Consider the following 17,795-nt stretch of genomic DNA (forward strand, 5'->3'; position numbering starts at 1 on the left):
CTAAATCAACTTCCTTCTTCATTCTACAAGACAATGACTTTCAGAATAAAATATATAGAGAGTCCTAGGTGCTATTATTTACTTGTCCTAGAGTCAAAAGTTGAATGTTTTATACTATGCAAATTTGGTAATGGCCAATGTTACCACATATAAGCAATAACATGGTAAATTTCTTTGGACAGTATGGTCAGTGGGTTACTAAGGTAAGCTTGATCTCTGCATTTTTAGTGTCAGAGATATTTATGATTCTAAGTAGCACCAGGCATGGCTATTAAAGGTAAAAGAAACAGCAGGGGCATGGTTCCAATTGCTTAGTAAACAATTGTAGGAAGATGTTTATTAAAGCTGGCTCTCAAGTGACAGATAAATGCATAGTTCTATTATGCATGCTAAATTCAGCATGCTGCAAAGCTTAAAAGCAGATAGATCAAAACAAGAGAGATTTTAAAAATCATAAAGACAAAATACAGCTATGTCAGTATATGACAGGAAAATAATTTGGTCTTAAAAGTGATCTCCCCTAACCCCCTCAAGAACATGTAACCACAATTTATGGAACAAAATTAAAAGCACGTTGGGTGTATTCCATTTTTTAACTCATCTGGCACCAAGTTAAAAAAATTAAATGGGCTGTTGTTAAACTAAGATACAAGTGAATCCCTTTATTACAAACAAAAAACTACATCACATAATTATTGATATATAATTTATATTTATTAATGCATGATGTTTAATTCTTTAAAAAAATGCACACACAAAACAAGCTACTTGAATAGATTCTTTCATGCACATCTTTTTCTACCTCACAAGGTTCTGCTGCATGATTTTTAGAGGAGTTCCCTTATTCAGGGTTGGCATATGTTTTTCAATTTTCATTGTCCAGAGCCATATTTACAGAAAGATGTACAAATATTGCAGATAGTACAACTCTCACATGATTAAAACTTCAGTCCCTTGGGTTTTCTAGCGCTTTGTGTAAATGCCAATAAATTTGAGAGTTCACCCAACTGTGCCTCTTAACCTTTGTTCCCATAGGTGAAGGGCAGGATATTTAATCAAGTAGCAATTTATCTTTAATTAGGAAAACATAATTAGGTATTATCATCTAATTGCAATTACTGGTTGGAGAAAGCCACATTTCACAGGTAGTGACCCATGCTGGATTATCGTTCTCCTCATACTGAATTTCGAATCTGTATTTGTATTTGGCAGATAGCCAAAACAAATTCAAAGGTTATCAGCAGGCCTCTGTGTAATCCTGCTGTCAAAGTCACCAACTCCACTGCTGAATAGGAAACAAGAGATACTTCCTAAGCCACATCACAACTATATCTTTTTCCTGCTAAGACATCAAATGTAGATCAAAATAATTGTATACAAAAAAAAAAACCATGTGAAGTAGGTTTGAGGACTGTTACACACTTCAGTTCTGGTACAGTTAAAAACAGTTTAATGTCTCAAGGCACCACTATGGTTGAACATCAGATACACGGGTAATCAGCTAATCGTCTACTATGCTGTAAAGTCAGTAAATAGCTTGTGCAATTGTGAAAAGCAATCTCTAGAGGACGTTAGATATACAGTAGGCACGTGTATTATAATACAAATAGAAAACAATGAGTCCTAGAAAAAGCATGTTGAGCACCGTTGTAGCATTGTTCGTGTTTCTTTACCTAACACTACGTAAACCTTACATTTACAAAAGGAAAGACTAACTTTTTTAAAGTTACACTCAAATTTGCTTTTTTGTGCTATCTCCAAGTAAGGGAATCTAGTTCGTAGGCGTACTTTTAGAAGTCGTTGGGTCTGGATCAGCTTCTGTCGCACTGGTAGATTCATTCAAGTGCGAGCTCAAGTTTTCCGATGTGAGGTGGGAAGACTTGTAGACAATCTCGTTGAAGTCGGATCTGATGCAGACCAAGGGAGGGTCGCTCAGTGGGTCTTCCACTGAGGCCTGCGTGTTTTCTCGAGTGATTCCCATGTCCTTGCTGTGTTCTGACGGTGATTTTCTTTTCATGCGAGTGTAAGTTTTGTCTTGATTCTCCATGCCTTGCTCATTTTTCAGAAACCGTCCAAAGAACCAAATGAAGAATCCAAACCACACAAAAGCTATTAAACTTGGAACAAAAGCCAGACACTTGACATCAAGGCTAGCCCCTATGAACCTGCTGTGTAAGAACATATCTCCCTCAACATAGGTTTTGTTAGTCTGAGGGTTAGTGTGATTGGACCTCCATTCCCAGGAAAGTTTGGTTCTGTTCAAATCCTTTAAACTTTCTGAGTCTTTCACTGTGTATATCTTCTGCCCTGGGCCAATGTACTGTCCGTATTCGTGAGGCTTATAAAATATTTGGTTCTTCCACATATTAAGATCCAAAATTAAGACGAGAAAGATAATTCCGTAGTTAAACCATTTACCTGCATAAAAAAAAAAAAAAGGAAATACTGCATATTAGTCAAAGACCTAGGAAATTGCAATAGGGCTTTCTCCAATAAAATGGAGATAATGGCATACAAGTATAAAGTGTTAATGTTTTAGGCCTGTTAGCAATTTTTTGAGATAGCTATGCTGCCATTAAGTGAATTGACAAAGGATATTTCCTAATTGTATTCTAGACACGTGAAAATGTGACTGTGGGTCCCAGAGTCAATAATTTATGCTCCTTACACTAACCAGATTAAGCCTCCTTGTTTTTGGGCTCCGCAGCTATACTCAAATTTGGTTCCATGTAAGTTATTCTCTAGAACACTTCACTTAATGTTTAAAAACAAAGTTCTAATGAAATCCTTAGAAAAGTCTAACATATGATTGAACATCTCTTACAGTTTTATAATTATGTGTAGGCAAGAAATAAATCATTTTGCAATGCAAACACAGCAGTATATCAATTGAATTCACATTGTTGTTTGTAGGTGACCTGTTGATTAAACCATTCAGATCAATAATTTGAGCATTCAAGACTTTAAAAATAATTGCATCAAATTCTCATTGAACAGTATCCATTTATCAGATGTATAAATACAACCAAAGCTGACAAACTGCTTTAGAAGACATGATTTGAAGAGTGAATATACAATTTCTTTGTAGTAGTTAAAATTTTCATACAAGTAAGACATTGCTTAGAGACATGTTATCTAATATAAACGCTGAAGATGTTGGGGAAAATGGAATAAAAACTGAGGGCTGTAGAATTATCTGCAGAAAGGATTTTGGAGGAAGTAGCAATTCGTGTGGTCCTTCGAAGAAAAGGACAGAGAATAGTCTGGAAAATGGTGCCTTTCTTTTAGTGTACGTTTTTATTATGCCGCAGATAAAAGAGCATACAGGAAAAGATGAGGTGATACGGAAGAGAAGGGTGGGGAGAAAAAAGAAAATAGTGGAGAATATTGTAGGAAGAGAATGCAGGAGAGGAACGAGAGACAAGTGAATTGAAAAAGTTCTGAGGTTCTCCTCCAATATTAAGGAGGCAATAGCTGGTAGCTTCCACGATGGAAAGCAAGCTGAGAGAGTAGCCTCCGGTGCTTCTCTGTTGCAGCAGATACATACTTACTCTCTTGCTATAAACTACATGTGCTATGAAGCCAGACCCGATAGTGAGGAAGACGGGTCCTTGAATTTTCATGACTGACCATCACCTTCTTGACTCACAAAGGTCCCTTGGAGAAACCTGTACTCTCTCTAGGTCATTTTTATTAACTCACGAATAGAGCAGTCCTCATAAAGTGGTCCCTGTATCTAGGGTAACAGGATATCAGAAACCACTGCTAAGCAGCATCACAGAATCAGGGAGAAGAAAGGAACACTCAGGGAGCTTGGAGTAAGATGCTCTTCTGGTGGGAACAGATGCTCAGAGAATGTCAATAGACAAGGGAAAAAGATAAAATCAGTATAAAAATTGAAGTGAATATACACTGATCAAATTAAAAAGAAACCCTGAGGATAGGAGGAGCTCTTCCCCAAACTTCCTACATTATTTTCCTCCCATCTAAGTTGAATGGTGCTGGGTGAGTTTGACCACTACACTTTGACATTAAAGAATCACTTTATGTTATTTCTCATGTGACCTGGAGTCTGAATATTTAGATGAGAGGGAGGAGGAGCAAATTAACGTGTTGCAGAACATCAGTTAATGGGTTATAATCACCCCTCTCGAACACATCTTTACACATCTGTGAGGGGGAGAACCACAGTCACAAAAAACTGCAGGCTAGAAATCAGCAGATGAAGCTCATCCAGACACTTAACTTAAATAATATAACCTTGGGTTACTGTTTAACCTCTCCAGACCTCAATAGTTTTATTTTCAAATTGAGGAAACTGAACCAGATGACTTCTTGTCCTATGATTCTGTCCCCTTCCCCCAAATCCTTCTACTTATTAGCTATGTGAATTCAATTTTTTATTCGGTGAAATAGAGAATAATATCAATGTAACTACCTCAAAGGATGATTATGAGGAAAAAAATGAGAAGTTATATTTGAAGTTTCTCTGAAATATATTAAATTTGCCAAAAATGTAGAGGAATATTATTTCTGTAATTTCTTTCTTCTATGTCTTCAATCCAGTTAGTATAGGATCTTGGTGATAGAAGGACAGAAGATCATGTAAGGGTTTGCAAAAAAGATATATCCTAAAGGTGATCAAATGTCTCACTTTGGCTAAAACAGCAGGAATCACTGAGCACTGACATCATTGGGTAGATATAACTGGACCAGTTATCTAAGAGGACTCAGTGTGTAGTTATAGGTAAACATGCTTTGTGAATCAGCATATTTAACATGTTGAAAATTCTTAGCAATTGGTAATTTGTCTACAACTTGCAGGAGAATGGTCCTGAGACTAGGTCATTTATATACACAAATTTTGAAGCTAAAGAACAGGAAGTAGCATCTCCCCCCGCCGCCCTCCCCCACCCCGACCCCGGTAGACAGGCCATGTCAGGGTGGAAAGCGCAGAGGGGAGAGAATAGAGTGAGGCAGGTTCCCTATTGACATCCTATTTCTTTCCTTCTGTCTCTACCCCTCCTACCCCCCTGTCAAAGCCAGTCAGCTGAACCTTGAAGCTGGTAAAAATGCAGAAGAAATGGCTCTTCTTAACTTTTTGTTTGTTTCCAGCCCACCTGACATAAACTGCTGGTCCATTTATGCATTTGCACAGAGGAAGGATGTTCATCTTTCGCTAACATCCTTCTATTTTCCCACAGTGCTTTGTTACTTTTGTAATGCTTTCTCCTCTTTAAAAAATTGCTTTTGCCCTCTGAGATGTGGCAAACCGGAAAGCAAAATCACACGAGACAACTCAACGTCACTGTTCTTGTCTATCAAGTGAGGGGGTTGAGCTATTGATCCTTCAGGTTTCTCCCCAGCCCTAAAAATCTCTTTGATGAGTCTGTGAAATAAACATCACCTAAACCTTAACGTTTAATAATGGGCCAGGAAATCTCACCATTAGAGCAAAAAAAGATGGAATACACGATTTTCATGCAGAGAAAGCTTTCCTTTAAAAATTGTATATTCTGAGAAACACTATTTACCATAAAAATAAAGTTGAGTCCCTGAAATGACCCACACGGAAAGGATATCAAACACAAAAAGGGAAAGAATAGAAATGCTCTCTTGCCATTTCCCAAGTGTATTGTTGTGAATGTACAATCAACCATAACAAAAGGTTTAGTATTTCAGCATTAATCATAGGAGAGATTTTGCATTTCCCCCTGTTGTTTCAACTACATAGCATAATGTAAATCAGCAAGAAGGGAGGGTGAGAATCCATACATTATTTCTGTTAATCTCCTTGTTGAAATAGCTCACTGTCTCCTTTAATGAGAAATCACTGCGTGGTGTTGGTGGGATTACCTCTCTCTTGTATTTTGTACTTTTAATGAATCCTACCGATTGTCAAAAATGATATTATAATGGTAATTTTATCTTTTTACATTGTGGGAGATTATAGAATCCTGGGCTAGTTGGTTTTAAAAGGATTCTTCATTAAATATCACCGTCACTTGGCATAGGAAATGACAACAATTTGGGGGAAAATGTAATTTTTTCAACTAAGGACAAAAGAGTATAAAGTGCTAATATTTCCATCATATAAGAGGGCTTTCGTTATTCAGATATGCAATTATAATATTAAAAAAATTTTTTACTCAGTAGAGTTGCCATGTAGCATTAAGACTGAGTTGTGCTGTGGGCACCTTCATACCAAATGAGTGCCACCACTTGGCCAGACTCTGGCATCCGGTGCAGATACATGAAATAGTCATGCTCCACAAAGCCTTTTAATACCCATTATGGGATAGCAAGCAACCATGGCCTTGAAAAAGATAAATGTTGGATAATTAAAGAAGTAACAGTTTGCTGTAACAGGCTTCTTGGCCATATTCAATGTCCTTTCATTCCAGACATGAGCCGTGAAAACAGGGCTCACTAAGGTAGCATCTCTTTAAGTAACTCCTATGTAATTTAGGGCTATCTGGAAACCACATTAAGTGCTTAGGTCATAAGGAGAACATTTAGTAAATTGAAGATATTTACTAAAAAATTTGTGAATTAATAAGAGCTATTTGAGTTAGTAAAGCATCATCTTAAGACTTAAAAGCAAATGAATATAGCTTCTCTAAGTGCCTCTCCTGTCATTGTCATTTCCTAAGTGGGACATAATCCAACGTGATGAGTAGAGAGAGGTAGAAACTTGCGATGATACAAGGAGAAGGGAAAGCCACGGGGTTATACTGAATTAGGTGACCATTAGACTCTGACTTTCTTGAGATTAGGAATTGTGTCATGTTTGTTTCTGTATTCCCCAGATCCTAGCTTAGTTTTAGACACATATTAATTCAGAAAATGTCCGTTAACCAATAGGTAAACCCTAGATAATGTATCCAGACAAATCCAAGGAGTAAAGTCATAGTCTTTCAAATCAAATACATGTGTCACAGTGATCTGGTGAATTTTAGGATACTGCTAAAATCAGATATAATCTGGAAAACTGGGGAAAGCAAAATACTCATTTTGGAGATTATGATTCATTATATATTTCAAGTCTCTCTTCTGGCAGTAAAGACAATTCCAAAGAGTGTGTGAGTTTTATCTCAAAAATCCTCATATATGCACAAATGAAGACAGGGCACCTCAGTTTGAACATAGCAGGCCAGCTCAGGGGCAGCCAGGGCTGACAGGCTTTGGGCAAAGCATCCGTGGCCTTGAAGAAGATGAGTTTTGGACAAATATGAGGAATCGCTGCTTTATGTAGAAATAAACATAGTTAACTCTTAGAGCTGTATAAATGTGTTGAAAATAGAAACTGCTTCAGGAAAGGTTTAGAAAAATTCACAACTGAGAGACTAGCAAGAGGTCCTTGTGTACCCTGGGTAAATTAGTGATCTTCGGAGACTGTCACGGTGAACAGGATGCTCATATTTCCCTATAACAAGCCGCTTGTTAATTCTGTCGGACAGAATATTCTTCTGGATGAACCACTGGCCTGCCCTCCCCAGCATTTCCCACGATCCGACTGACACAGGAGAGCTCTTTAAAAAAGACTCTCTGGGAACTCATTTACCAGAAATTATGCACCTATGGAAATAAAACAGAGGGGTTTTATTCATTATTTTTCACACTCTCGCCATTGTAAGGCACCTGTGCCCTCACACCGCTCAGGAAGCTGGAACAGAACACAGACACTATGGAGGTTTGTTTACTTCTACATTTTCCATTTTTGCCGAAAGGGTTCCCATGGGCACCATCGTGCCAAAAGAGTGAATTCTCTCCTCACAGATGCACAGGCCTTCCTTCTGGCCTTTCCCCCAACCCCCTCCTAATTTACTCAGATGATGGCCACCAATGGGACACTTCCTTTGTCTGGCTGGGATGACAGATGGCAGAGCTTCCGCCGGGATTGGCATTAATAGGACTCAGAGGAGCTTCCGAGAGTGAATTGAGAGGCCATTCCTCTCTCGCCTCCAGAGACTTAGTACGTCACATTTCGAATCCATCTTTGCACTCACCTCATAGGTAAAAGGGAAGGGGCCAGAGGAAATAATTACACGGTTACATTTAGCATTTATGTTTAAGAGAAGAACAATGGGCTTGAGCTAAAAGCACTGATGTGACCTAATCACTAACTATTTATCCCCTTTGTTACTGAAGTCAAAATTCCCAGAAAAAAATATTTTAACACACCCTTGGATAGAGACGATTTATTTTTATAAGCTGCAGCCCAGCTTATAAAATGAAAGCTCAGACACATGGCAGCAAACCATCTGTCAAGGGGGATCCAGATGAGCTAAACAGATGCAACAATTCATTTCTGAAATGCATAAACAAAACTAGCATGGAATCAGGATTAGAAAATACCCAAATCCTAAATGCTTTTAAAATGTCAATGGGAACTCATCAGTGTCAGATAACCCTCTACATACACAGCTCTTCACTGGAAGAGAGATTTTTTTTTCCATTCTTAGCCTTCTCCTTCTTGACTCAGAACAGTAGATAACAGTAGAGAATTCAGAATAGTGGATAAATAATAAAAGAGGCCCCTCTCAGGCTACCTAATATTTTTGAATTAAACAGGAAAACAAACTCTGGCAGGACTCTGAAAGCAAAAGCTGCAGGTAAAAGTATTGAGAATTTACTGAGTGCTTACCAAATGGCAGTGTTTTAAGGCCTTGTACGTATTAATTTAAATCTCACAACAACCCTATGGGACAAGAACCTTACTGTCCCCATTTAACAGATGAGAAAACTGAGCCTCTAAGAGGTTAAGGAGCTTGACAAGGGCCACACCAACAGTCAGTGGCTGAGCTAGAGTCCGGCACCAAACCATTACATTCCATTTTCTCAGCATGCACTGAACATCATTTCCAGAGCACAGAGAATTGATAGTTGAGGCCATGGTGGAGCCATCTTTGAACCCAGGAGAACCCTAGCAGAGTCTGCACAGACTCTTCTAGTACAGAACAAACACAGGCAGAGAAAGCAATAGATGGAGCTGTCTGGGGGTCCACAGGATCGCTTCCTCTGTGGTCACCCAGATGTTTCCCGTCATACTCTGCTTTGGGACCTCTTTTCTTGGCCCCAGCTCTGAACTTTCCAGCTTCCAGCAGGACTCTCTAGCATGTGCCCTTCTCACTAGTACCCCATTTCTATTTGAATTTTCATTCTGCCCCTTGGCTTTTGATCTTAAGAGTTGCATATGAAAATAAAGCTGAGATGAGAGAAATTTTGACGGTAGAAAGTGTTTCTCAGCAGCAGCGTTGTCAAAGAGAGGGCCTCTGGCAGCATGTATAGGTATCACTGGCGATGCTTAAGAGAAGGCTGGATCCCAGGCTCCGCCTCCTACCTCAGGCATCTGGCTCTGCACATGAGGCTGATGGATCCTTTTAACAAATTCTCCAGGTGATTCTCATACACACTGAAATCTGAGAACCACTGGCGATAGATATAGAGAGTTTCATGCTTAATAACCCAGTGATAATACTATATTTACTCATCAAGGAAAGCACTGAGTTTCCCTACAAAAAGCAGCAGAACTTGGAGGAGCTGATCAAGTTAGCGTTTGTAGTTGACTTGGGAATTTGCAGGCTACTGACAACTGAGCATACTAAAATACAACATGTACCATATTTTTGGAAATTTTATCTAGGTTTCCCCAGAAACAATTATCTTACAAAGTCAGATAAAAAAAAAAAAGGCCCTTTCACAGGAAACTCGCTGCTACTTCAGAATGTCCTCAGCCACATCTTCAGCAACTAACAGAACAAAGAGAGTAACAGAACAACACAAGAGGGGAACAGTTCAGACTTTCTTCAGCCTCCACACCTGCCACCATTTTCCTAGAATTTTTTTATCACGGATCTGGGGCGGCGCATGATCATCCTACCATAAATTGGGTTTAAATTGTTTATGGTGGAACTCTTCATCCCAAATCCCACGTGTGCCCTATTTTATTTTGGATTTAAACTCCAGAATCCTCAGAGGTCTTCCTGGCAGATCTGGGAACCCAATCATTTGCATGGCCCATCGCAGGGAGACAGTCCAGCTTCACCTGTGGCTTCTCCAGCACCAAGGAGCAGTTCCCAACGGCCATCACCTGGGGGTGCTTTTCTAAAGTCCCATTCCCTGGCCTTGGCCCAAATTTCTTGAGTTGGAACTATTAGGAATGGGGCCCAACAATGTTTATAAATATATATCTCGAATGATATGATTTTCAGCATCATTTGGCAAACACTGCATCAGAACCTTAACTACAATATATTTCCACCTTCTCACAACCGTTATTAATGTGCAGTTTCCATTACAAGAACTTAGCCAGTCTTTCTTCCTTTTAAGCTTCTGGAAAGTAATACATGGTGGAATAAAGGTTTTAGCTCAACTGCATAGGAGGCTTTATCTCAAAGCTAATTACATTGAAGCTTCAAGGACTCCTGTATGCGTGTCCTTCTTCCAAGGCACTGAAAGTAATTTTTAGTCGTAATTTTGCTTTTATATTCTTAACTAGAGCACTCCAGATTGGGTAAGCTTTGGGCACCACAGAACCTGAACCTGTCCCTGTCCATAAATGATAGCATATATCATAGCATATATATCAAAGCCCTGCCAAATAGCTCCAAATTAAATATTTTTTAAAAATTTTATTTATACGTTTGAGAGCGAGAGAGACAGAGAGAGCACAAGCAGGGTGAGAAGTAGAGGGAGAGGGAGAAGCAGACTCCCTGCTGAGCCAGGAGGCTGACATGGGGCTTGATCCCTGGACCTGGAGATCATGACCTAAGCCAAAAGCAGACGCTTAACCGACTGCCACCCAGGCGACCCCCAAATGAAATATTTTTAATAGCTTGATTTTTTTCTTACCAGTGGGTTCCTCTGAATATTCCACCCCCTTTTTAACCTGATAGCATGCACTGTAGCAGTACAATTTGACGGGGATTCTGATATTCAGAAACAATATTAGTGCCATGGTGGCCTGGGACAAGAGCTGATAGTAAGAACAGATGGTCCACGCAAAAGCCCACCCAAAGGGACATGATGATGCCATTTGTGTGATAGCTGTTTGAGAAGTCCGAGAGGGTAGCATGCTGCAGAGATTAAGTGGGGACTCTGAAACCACACTATGTGACCTGAACTCAAATTGATTGATTTACCCAGTGAATTTAATAGATGGGCCTCATTCATTTTAAATAGGAAAAGAAACCTGCTGCATCTTCCCTATTCATGAGCTCATTCTCCAGTTTAGGAAGGTCGCCTCATGCTCAAAGCAAAAACCAGCCTTCAAGTTGGGAAGCAAAGGCTTTTTGCAAGACTCAGATATTCACGTTTCTGTGCTCGGGCTATTTTTACTCAGCAGCACAGACGGTAGTGTAAGCACGGATTTCTTCAGCAGTTTTTATTATAGCAGGTGTGGGATCCTAAGTCATTGTCCTTAAAACACACACACGTTCACTACGTACATTTGAACAGCTTGGGAGCTGACGCCACCCTTTATGTGATCATTTAGCTGTCTGCCTCTGGTTGGGAGAGAAAAAAAAGGTATAAAACAGAACTTCAGGAAGACCTTCTTCAGACAAGAATGACTGAGATGTCATGAAGGAATATTATAATAAATCATAACGGAGCCGTTTCAAAAGGAGGGCATCTCTGCAAATGAAAGAATCTGAGGATCTGCAAGCGACTCACCTGAGAGAAACATGAGCTCTGCCACAGAAGGAGGTTTTGATCAAATGAAAAGTGGCCTAACTCCCTAAAGGCATAGGGTCTGACTGGCGCTCTCGGATACCACTGTTCCAATCTCAGCAGTAACTGAGGAATGCAGTAAAAAGGGTGTTGATGGTGAAAAAACATACTGAGCTGTATGTTGTGGGAGAAAGCAACCAAGAAGGTTCTTCTCATGAAGGAACCCAAGGTGGAGGGGTATGTGGAGGATGGCAGAGATAGCTAGCTATCCACGCCGAAACTGCGGCCTCCCACGAGAACAGCAGATGTGACACCGAAGGGGCTGCCCAACCGCGGACCACATTTCTTCCTTGACTCTAAGTTGGGCTCTCTGATGAGCTACTAGAGGGCATATGTCAAGGTGATTAGGGAAAAAGAGAAGCCTTCTTCGTCCTTTTCCCCATTCTCGCCATTCCCCTTTGCCTGCTGGATGCTGAAATCCAAATGACTAAAGCCGCTCGTAGCCCAAGTCCCAGAATGATAGTTTGGAACCCCTAACTGACCCAGAACCACCTTGCGCTATTGAGTGAGTGAGAAATAAAACTAGATGTATGCATGCCTCTAAAATGTTACCACTTGCTTTTTTTTTTTTTTTAAAGATTTTATTTATTTATTTAATTGACAGAGAGAGACAGCGAGAGAGGGAACACAGCGGGGGAAGTGGGAGAGGGGAGAGGCAGGCTTCCCGCCGAGCAGGTAGCCCGATGTGGGGCTCGATCCCAGGACCCTGGGATCATGACCTGAGCCGAAGGCAGACGCTTAACCAACTGAGCCACCCAGGCGCCCCCCCCACTTGCTTTTTTATAGCAGCTGGTATTACTCTAAGTAGGAGACAGTCAAATCATGTTCAAAGTTACAGCATACCTGTTATGTGAATACGATACTCCTCCTTGAAGATCTTTTGGAAGAAAGGAATCTTGAACTGCATGTGAGGAGTGTGCAACCCAGGAAGATTTACATCAACATCTCCCATAAAATGTGGGAATTCCCAGTCCTGTCAAAGAAAATCAACATAAAAACGTATTTGTGATTTGTTTCATTCCTAAGCAGCAAAACACCAAAAATTGACTTTTTACAAGCACTTATTTTAAAATCATTTAAATGCAGCAAGCTGTTGGATGTATCTGTTTCATTCCGTGATGGTTATTTTATGTACATTAGGTAGTTGTATGCATTCAAAATCAAAATTAAGTCATAACTTACATCCTCAGATTTTCTCTTTAATGTGGTAATAAGAAACCAATAGAGAATTGATTTGCATCTATACATGTTTCTCTCTTTCATTCTGGAGAACTGATCTTAAATTTTTATAGGAAGGAAGAGATCCATATTTTATAAATATGTGGTAATTTTGTTATATTTTATTTCACTACCTTTAAAAAATATGAGCCCCATAATGCTATGTTTTGTGTAAGAAGACAAAGTAAAGAGGATCTAATTCACTTAACCAAGTTTTTCAAGCCACATCCAAGAGCCTTTTATTAATCACCTCTGCTAGGAACTACATGAAGTGGAAAAATGCCAAAGACTCCTGTTCTGTTCTCTTGCAATTTAGCATCAATTTGAACCAAATGATGGAGGGCCTGACATGCTAGCATGAGAGATGAACGATGAATTAATTCCCAAATTGTCTTAGTTATTTTCTTGTTGTAAGGCAAAATCAGGAGGGATGACCCTCCCTCTCATAAGGAAGGGAAACAGATGCAAATGAGGATATTTTTAGGTGTCTCATCTGCTCTTGGTTTTTGGATATAGCACCAAACTAAAGTTCACAGCTAGCATGTGAAGAAAAAAGACACTAAATATGAAGAAACATTTGAGGTGGATCCATAGGCATTAATACACATATTTTCACTTTTAATAACTAAATAATCCCTAAATTATCAGTCCTATAATTAGTGAACATCTTTAAAAATATTACTGAAAAAAGTAATGAACAAAATATGAATTTCAAATTTCAGTACATTATTTCCATTTATTTAATTTATTTTTTTAAAGATTTTATTTATTTGTTTGATAGAGAGAGACAGCGAGAGAGGGAACATAAGAGGGGGAGCGGGAGAGAGAGAAGCAGGCTTCCTGCAGAGCAGGGAGCCTGATGCGGGGCTCGATCCCAGGATACTGGAATTATGACCTGAGCCCACGGCAGATGCTTAATGACTGAGCCACCCAGGCACCCCCATTATTTCAATTTAAAAAGTAAATTTTTCCAAGACTTCTATATATTCAGCTGATACAGATGTGCCAATAATAGAGTGCCTGAACATCATAGGAGTTTCCATGTCCATTCCACTCCCTTTATTTATTTATTTATTTATTTATTTATTTATTTATTGAGAGAGAAAGCAGGTGTGTGGGGTGGGGGGGAGCAGAGGGAGAGACAGAATCTCACGCAGGCTCCTTGCCCAGCACGGAACCTGACACGGGCCTCGTTATCACGACACTGAGATCATGACCTGAGTGGAGATCAAGAGTCGGGCACTTAATCCATTGAGCCCCCCTGGCACCCCACAGATCCCCTTTCTGCTGAGAATTCTGGTCAAAGGAGAATAGGCTTCAGAGAAAAGGAACCTAGGTGGGTGGTAGTAACCAGGAAAGTTTTCAATGTCTATTAATTTCATGATCTATGGATCACTCCAAACTGCTAATAAGAAATAAAGACACAGTGGGGCGCCTGGGTGGCTCAGCCGTTAAGCGTCTGCCTTCGGCTCGGGTCATGATCCCAGAGTCCTGGGATCGAGCCCCACATCGGGCTCCCTGCTCGGCGGGAAGCCTGCTTCTCCCTCTCCCACTCCCCCTGCTTGTGTTCCTGCTCTCTCTCTCTCTCTCTCTCTGTGTCAAATAAATAAATAAAATCTTAAAAAAAAAGAAAGACACAAAAAGAAAAGTGAAATGGTAGCACATCATCTTTTCTATTGCTGTGTATGCACACATCTTGTTGGTCTCACCTCTCCTTGCTTTTCATACATCAGCAGTAAATAGACATGTAATTTGGAAAATTCAGAAAACCCAAAGCATAAGCTGGATAATTTAGAACATTCGATCTAAAATATTAGAAGAAAATGGATTAGTAATACTTGTGAATTATTCCATTTTATTAAAATGCACTTTCCTTTATTTTTCATCAACACCTTGCTCTTCCTATATTACTTGAAATACTATTGCTAAGAGAATTGGAATTGAATTTGGTCTTTTGCTAAAATATAACTGACGTCTCCCATGAAAAATTATGCTTGACACATAAAGGGACTGATAACCAGAGTATCTTTCACTTGCCCTAGATAAACAACACAAAGCATTATCAACAGAGCAATTCTCTTCTTTATTTCTTGGTTTAAGAAAGAGAATACTTCTTGGTAGTAATTGAGCAAGTATAGTTAGTGTACCTTCTTTTTGGAAAGATGTTCTTGGACTATTCTCATTTAGCTTTTTATTCCATGGGACTGGGTATGAAATTGGTTTTAGTTTGAAAGTAATCTCTAGAGATTTCTTGTAGAATGAGATCAAAACTTCCTTCACCAAAAAATAGTTCCTCAAAGATCTCCCACCTGTAGTTGGAGAATGAAAGATGAATGAAGGAAATGGAGTGCAGATGAAGGAGAAGAGAAAGTCTTGCTCCTTATCTGGATGATGGCATTACTTTTTTCCTTTTTTTTTTTTTTTTAAAGATGGGATCAGCTTAGGGAGTTTGGGGGAATGTATGATAAAAGTAGCTGGTGCCTTGTAAGAAAAGCTTTTGAAAAGAAGATTAATAAAAAAGATGATATATTCTCTTAGAGTCATCTGCTCTACATTACTTTTTATAATCACCATATTTTGGTTTTTAAAACTCTTTTCCTTAGTCTTGGAACTCCCTACCCCCCTCCTTCTCTCCCTGTTACTCCGATGTCTGTACTTCAGTTCCTACTCTGCATACTTCTCTGGACTCATTATTGGGTCAACGTAAACTCTGGCCTCACTTGACTTAGACTGGGATGCTAATAATAATTGCTATCATTTGCAGGAAGTGTGGGGCTTGTCTTCATGGGCAGGGGTATCTGAGGCTGATGATACCCCAGGTATTTACTTAAAGGAGGTAAAAGGGGAGGAAGGGTGCTGTTCTGAATCTCCCTAGTATCAGCTTCTTCATCTATAAATTGGGGTTAAATATAGCAACCTCACAGGCTCCTTGGGAGGATGAGATAATGCCTGGACAGCAATGTGGTTTCCCCACATGATCCCAAGATCAAGGTTATCCTGAGACTAAAGCAGAGGAAGCAGACGGGTCTGTTTTCAGAATCACACATAAGGCTGCTTGCAGGTCTGGATGAAAAAGGTCGAAGGGCCTCTTCTCCTTTCTGCTCTCATCCACTGCACAGTGCTGGCCTCTTGGGGGTCTCTGACTGGGACTTTGGTCAGAGTGGTGTTCTGCCAGAGGGCACTGGGAGCAGAACTGTAAGGAAGGATCCTCTCTCAAGAGACATGTAAGGTGACCTCATGAGGAAGATGGAAGAACAAGAGCAACTTGGTCTCTTGTGCAATGTGGTGACACTGTTGAAACCTCCAGAAATACCTGTGGGGGAATTTACTGGTGGGGAAGGGAGGCATTGCTACCCTGCAGACGGGAGCTGGTAAGCTGGCAACACGAGTAACTAAGATCTGAGGAAATCTGTGGACATTGGGCATCAATTATCAAACTCGCTATGTTCTAGCATCATCCTAGGCTATATATTCATATCTATGTACAAAATGGTCCTGAAAGCTTCCTATCATTAACCCATTTTACAGATGAGGAAATCTGTCTCAGAAAGGCTGTCACAAAATGATGCAGTTGTGATGTGGCAGAACACAGCCCAGAGAATAAATACTCTCTGTCAGGCCATGCCATCTCTGTGAACAGCACTTACTGTTTTTTACTCCAAACTGTGATTATTTTGACCTGCTGCATCTGTTCTAATGGAGAGTCACGATGATCATCCTTTCCTGCTTGTCTCCCACCAAAAGCCAGTTCCATGGAGAGATTTAAACTGCTTCTCCCACCCACCCCAAAGGGCTTTCATTTTTTTTTTTTTTAATCTGACCTGGATTTGAACAAGACCAACTGTGACTCTTTCTCCACTAAGCAACTGTCCCAGGGACACTGGCTTCTAATCAGCCTGGGAAGAAGGGACATTTGACTAACAGGTGATTGCTATAAAATATTGAGATTCTCTTGACACCATAACTGGATGTATAGCGACTTTCATACACAGCTTGGATATAAATGTTATGAGAATCATAGCTTTCTTTGCGGCCACATAAACGTAAAATGTATATTTGAACACAAGGTGAGAATGTTAAGAGAATGACAAGGCAAGATGTGTTTAGCTACTAAGACCACAGTAGAGATAAGTTAATACTGTGCCTATTATGAAATGCTCATTTATTTTGTTCTTCAAGAAATGTTATCAATATTTAGTAATTCAAAGCTTCCTTACTCCTTTCTGTTATTAAATCTAACAATCACTATAGAGGTCTATCACATTTGCGGTTCAGTGAGGTGAGAATTATTTAGGCATATCAGATCATACATGCTACTCCAGTTCTCATCAGTTCATGGTGATGAACAGACTTCCAACTTTATACCTTGCTTCATATAAGAAATAGTTAATTTTCATTCATATGGGCATATTTCCCATATCAATATAAATGAGCAGTGCCATGGTATATATCTAATCTTATTTCTTATATACTATGGCTTACTCTGCCTATCACAATAAAAATCGCATTTGGACACTGATGTCCAAATTACATTTGGACGTGTAATTCGGACTGATGCGTCCAAATCTGATTCTGTCCAAATGTGGCCCTATCATTCATGGACCATATTTGGACAGAATTTCAAGGCAGCATTAAGTATATAGGCAAAATGGTCTCAGGATATGCTGGATTCATCATTCCCTCATGCTTTCTCATTGAGACGCATGCCTTGGGGCCAAGAAAAAGAAGTTGGTGCTATGCAGAGGAACTCAAGCTTGAAACCAACACTGTTTTGAATTCCCCAACTAGCATTCAATTTCCCAAATCAAATGAAGAGACCTCATTTCTATTTAGAGAAGCGTTAG

General features: G+C 39.7%; 1 protein-coding gene across 7 annotated transcripts in view; it reads right to left on the minus strand.

Moving 5' to 3' along the window:
- Positions 1–333: 333 nt before the first annotated feature.
- Positions 334–17,795, minus strand: part of TMEM117 (transmembrane protein 117) — a 493,780-nt gene continuing 476,318 nt past the window's right edge. For 6 of the 7 annotated variants that reach the window (XM_073882098.1, XM_073882097.1, XM_073882100.1 and 3 more), the window contains 2 exons: positions 12,577–12,706; positions 334–2,418 (listed from right to left, as the gene is read on the minus strand). In XM_073882098.1, coding sequence (XP_073738199.1) covers positions 1,772–2,418; positions 12,577–12,706 — 777 coding nt within the window. In that variant the 3' untranslated portion in view covers positions 334–1,771. The remainder of the gene's footprint in view (positions 2,419–12,576; positions 12,707–17,795) is intronic. The other variant, XM_025883302.2, reaches the window with a different exon arrangement.

The sequence above is a fragment of the Callorhinus ursinus genome, unplaced genomic scaffold (genome assembly GCF_003265705.2).
Source record: "Callorhinus ursinus isolate GAN/ISIS: 27379988/994484 unplaced genomic scaffold, GSC_fseal_2.0 scaffold44, whole genome shotgun sequence".
Taxonomy (NCBI): Eukaryota; Metazoa; Chordata; class Mammalia; order Carnivora; family Otariidae; genus Callorhinus; species Callorhinus ursinus.